Raw genomic sequence first — 3,179 nt, 5'->3', positions numbered from 1 at the left:
CCCCCCCAGCGGGCCTGGCCCAGAACAAGCCCGGAGGCCCTATCATCCGAGGTACCTCCCTGCCACCCTCTGCCACCTTGGGGGCTGCCTGGGGAGGCAATGGGACCCACGGGCATGACCTCCCCTGATCTGAGGGGTGGGTGCTCATGTAAGCTGCCTCCCTCACTCAGCTGCTTTGTGTTGCAGGGAACGTGTACATCCACCCAACAGCCTCTGTCGACAGCACTGCAGTGGTGAGTGCAGGCCTGGGGGGCCCTGTGGCAGGATGATGCTTGGGGATGCTGAGGGCTCCGTTGTCCTCAATCTCATCACCTCCCTCTGTCCTCACAGTTGGGCCCCAATGTCTCCATTGGGGAGGGGGTGACAGTGGGAGCTGGTGTCCGTGTACGGGAGTCCATAGTGCTGCATGGTGCCTCACTCCATGTAAGTAGGGACTGCCTGAGGGTGCGGGTGTCAATTCCCCTCCTTGCAGGGAGGCAGCAGCACCCTTCATCCTCCTTTCCTGTGTCCCAGGACCACACCTGTGTCCTCAATACCATCGTGGGCTGGGATAGCACCATTGGGCGCTGGGCCCGGGTTGAAGGAACACCCAGTGACCCCAACCCCAACGATCCCTATGCCAAGATTGACAGTGAGACCCTTTTCCGGGATGGGCGCCTCACACCGTCCATCACCATCCTGGGTAGGTACCACCTGCACCGAGCCCCGCACAGTGAAGCTCCCCTTAGGCTAACCCCTCGTGCTCTCTCCACAGGCTGCAGTGTCACCATCCCTGCTGAGGTTGTTATTCTTAATTCCATTGTCCTTCCTCACAAGGAGCTGAGCCGTAGCTACAAAAACCAGATTATCCTGTGAGTCAGCAGCTTGCTAGGCTGGAGGGGCCAGTGCCAGCCACCTACCCCCTGCACAGCAAGAGCCTGTGTGGAGGCTTCACCTCCTGGGAGGCTCCCAGCACCTCCAGAGGGGTAGGTACAGGCCAGGAGCCCTGCAAGTGCCTAACTCCTACTCCAGTCAGACATTAAAGCTGGTGAGCATCAGCCTTGCATGCTGCTTGTCTTGCAGCTCAGGTATCAGCAGGGTGAAGGCTTCAGAGACAGCATGTAGCCTATGCACCAGGCTGTGTGCCTGCGCAGGGAGCCCTGGGCTAAAGCTGGTGAGGAATCACTTGCTGCCTGCAGCATCTTGGGTCGAGCTTTGGGTGTTTCTGCACCAAAGGGCACTACCAGCACTGTCTTGACACTCCTCACCCTACATCAGTTGCTCTCTGCAACTCCCTGGAAGGACTTTGCCCATCTCTGAGGCTGGGAAACTTGCAGTTTTCCTATCCTGTATAGGTAGCTCACCCTGCTGGAGCCGGTTGTAAGGATCCCGATTTCAGCAATGTGATTGCAATAGCGTGAGCTGGGCTCCTGCCTGCTGCTGGGCAAACAAGAGTAGCACCAGGCTGTTGTAAGGGCACTGGCACAAGAGGAGAGCTGGTTTGGCAGGCTGCTGGCCCTGGAGGGAGCTGCAAAAGCACTCCTTCCCCAGCACCACCTCCACCCCAAAGGGCTTGAGATGAGCTGGGAATGCTGCCAGCTCTGCCCAGCCTGCTCCTATCAGGCTGAGAGCTGTACAGGCTCAGGGTGATGGCAGCAGGCCCCTGCCACCTCAGTGGGCCAGGAGCCTCCTCTGCTCCAGTATGGCTACAGCCTGTGGGGCTCGCTGCATGTTTCCCCTTGCACGAGCCACAGGACACCAGAGCAATCAACTTACCTGTGTGCAGAGATCTACTGCCTTACTGTCTCAAGCAACCTGTTTTTATTGAAGGCACAGTCTGTCTACGGGAACCAACACGGCCCTTTATCCACCTCCCCATCTTTGTGTCTGGTTTTGGAGCTCTGTGCTTATGCCCTGCACTTCACTGAGGGCCCCCATCACACCTCTTGCCTTCAGCAAGGCACTGCATTAGAGATTCTCATCCACCCAGTACCACCCCAGCTTGATGGATTTGCAGTGAATCCTTGCTCCGAGCTCTGTGCCTTCCTGTGCCAGTTCTCCTGTGGTCCTGGGTGGGGATTAGCTGTTCCCTGGCTTTAAGCACATTAAACTCCTTCAGTTTTGCCTCTGCCTTGGATGTGCTAATTTCCTTGCCTGTTGGTGAACAACCCTGGGCTGTAGGAAACTGAGCCAAAGTACTTGCTTTCAGGATTGTACATGAATTTTCTTCCATATCCTACATCAGGCCTGGCATTTAGTACAGACAAAGGTTTGCCTAAGGCAACTCTCAGCCCTGGTTGTATAATGCTTCTTTTGCCCAAGTGGCCCTTGCAGTGGCCGTCCCTTTGTGCAATTATCTGGGGACAAGCCCGTCCTGGGCCCTTGCTCTATTACAGTCTCATCCAGCTTCTCCCTCGTGGAGGGAGAGTCTGCCCTGCCTGGGCTTTGCAGCTCAGCAGTGGTAGGTGGAGGGGAGGAAGGAGTTAAAGGGGCCTCAGCTGAGGTGCCAGGAAGTCTGGAAACACTTTAAGGTTGGCCTGCCCTGAGCAGCAGCAGCTCCGATTACTTGAGGCCAACATCTGGGCTGAAAGAGGGGCCTCCCACATCCTGGGCTCCAGGGCAGGGAGAGAAGAGCTTCAGCTAGGGCTGGAGGAGCCTCTGCCAGCCCTCCTCACCCAACAAAAGCAGGGATTTTGGGGAGCACTGTGCACCCTTGCTGTCAGTACAGCTCTTTGCTGCCCAGCCCGTCTCCATCATGCCAGTGAGCCCCAAAACCCTGGCAGCAGCAGGGAGGGGTAGACAGCAACCACAGCCAGGCTTGTTTTGCTGCAAACATTTAATACAAACCACACCTAAAGTATCCCACCACCACAGCTGGGCAGAGCCAGCCTTGTTCCCTATTTCCCACGCAGGGAAGCAGAGGCTGCCTGGTCCCACAGGCTTCCCTCTTCCAGTGCCAGCTCCATGCCCCCTGGGAACCTCTGCTGCAGGAGGCTACACAGGAGAAGGGAAGAACCTGCCCACCTTCTTCGGGGCTGGCCCCTGCCTGCGTGGGGAGAGATGAGTTGGGGGGTGTGCAGCAAGCTCCACTGCCCTGGTCCCCAGACACCCATCCCCGCAGCACTCACGAGGGCTGAGCGCCCATGCCTACACAGCTCCACAGGGTGCCAGGGAGGCAGCAGGAGCCCGGGGGGCTCAGC

General features: G+C 57.9%; 2 protein-coding genes across 2 annotated transcripts in view; one reads left to right on the top strand and one right to left on the bottom strand.

Moving 5' to 3' along the window:
• Positions 1-855, top strand: part of GMPPA (GDP-mannose pyrophosphorylase A) — a 3,180-nt gene extending 2,325 nt beyond the window's left edge. Inside the window, exons 8-12 of the mRNA XM_010023720.1 lie at positions 10-51; positions 187-233; positions 331-423; positions 514-682; positions 755-855. Of these exons, the coding sequence (XP_010022022.1) occupies positions 10-51; positions 187-233; positions 331-423; positions 514-682; positions 755-855 (452 nt within the window). The remainder of the gene's footprint in view (positions 1-9; positions 52-186; positions 234-330; positions 424-513; positions 683-754) is intronic.
• A 2,118-nt stretch (positions 856-2,973) lies between these two features.
• LOC104412887 (rac GTPase-activating protein 1-like) overlaps positions 2,974-3,179 on the bottom strand; it is a gene marked incomplete at its 5' end in the record, with an annotated part of 4,274 nt that continues 4,068 nt past the window's right edge. Inside the window, 2 exons of the mRNA XM_010023719.1 lie at positions 2,974-3,025; positions 3,108-3,179. Of these exons, the coding sequence (XP_010022021.1) occupies positions 2,974-3,025; positions 3,108-3,179 (124 nt within the window). The remainder of the gene's footprint in view (positions 3,026-3,107) is intronic.

This window comes from Nestor notabilis, unplaced genomic scaffold, assembly GCF_000696875.1.
Source record: "Nestor notabilis isolate BGI_N333 unplaced genomic scaffold, ASM69687v1 scaffold23511, whole genome shotgun sequence".
In the NCBI taxonomy this organism is placed as follows: Eukaryota; Metazoa; Chordata; class Aves; order Psittaciformes; family Psittacidae; genus Nestor; species Nestor notabilis.
This window is presented reverse-complemented; position numbering and strand designations above follow the sequence as displayed.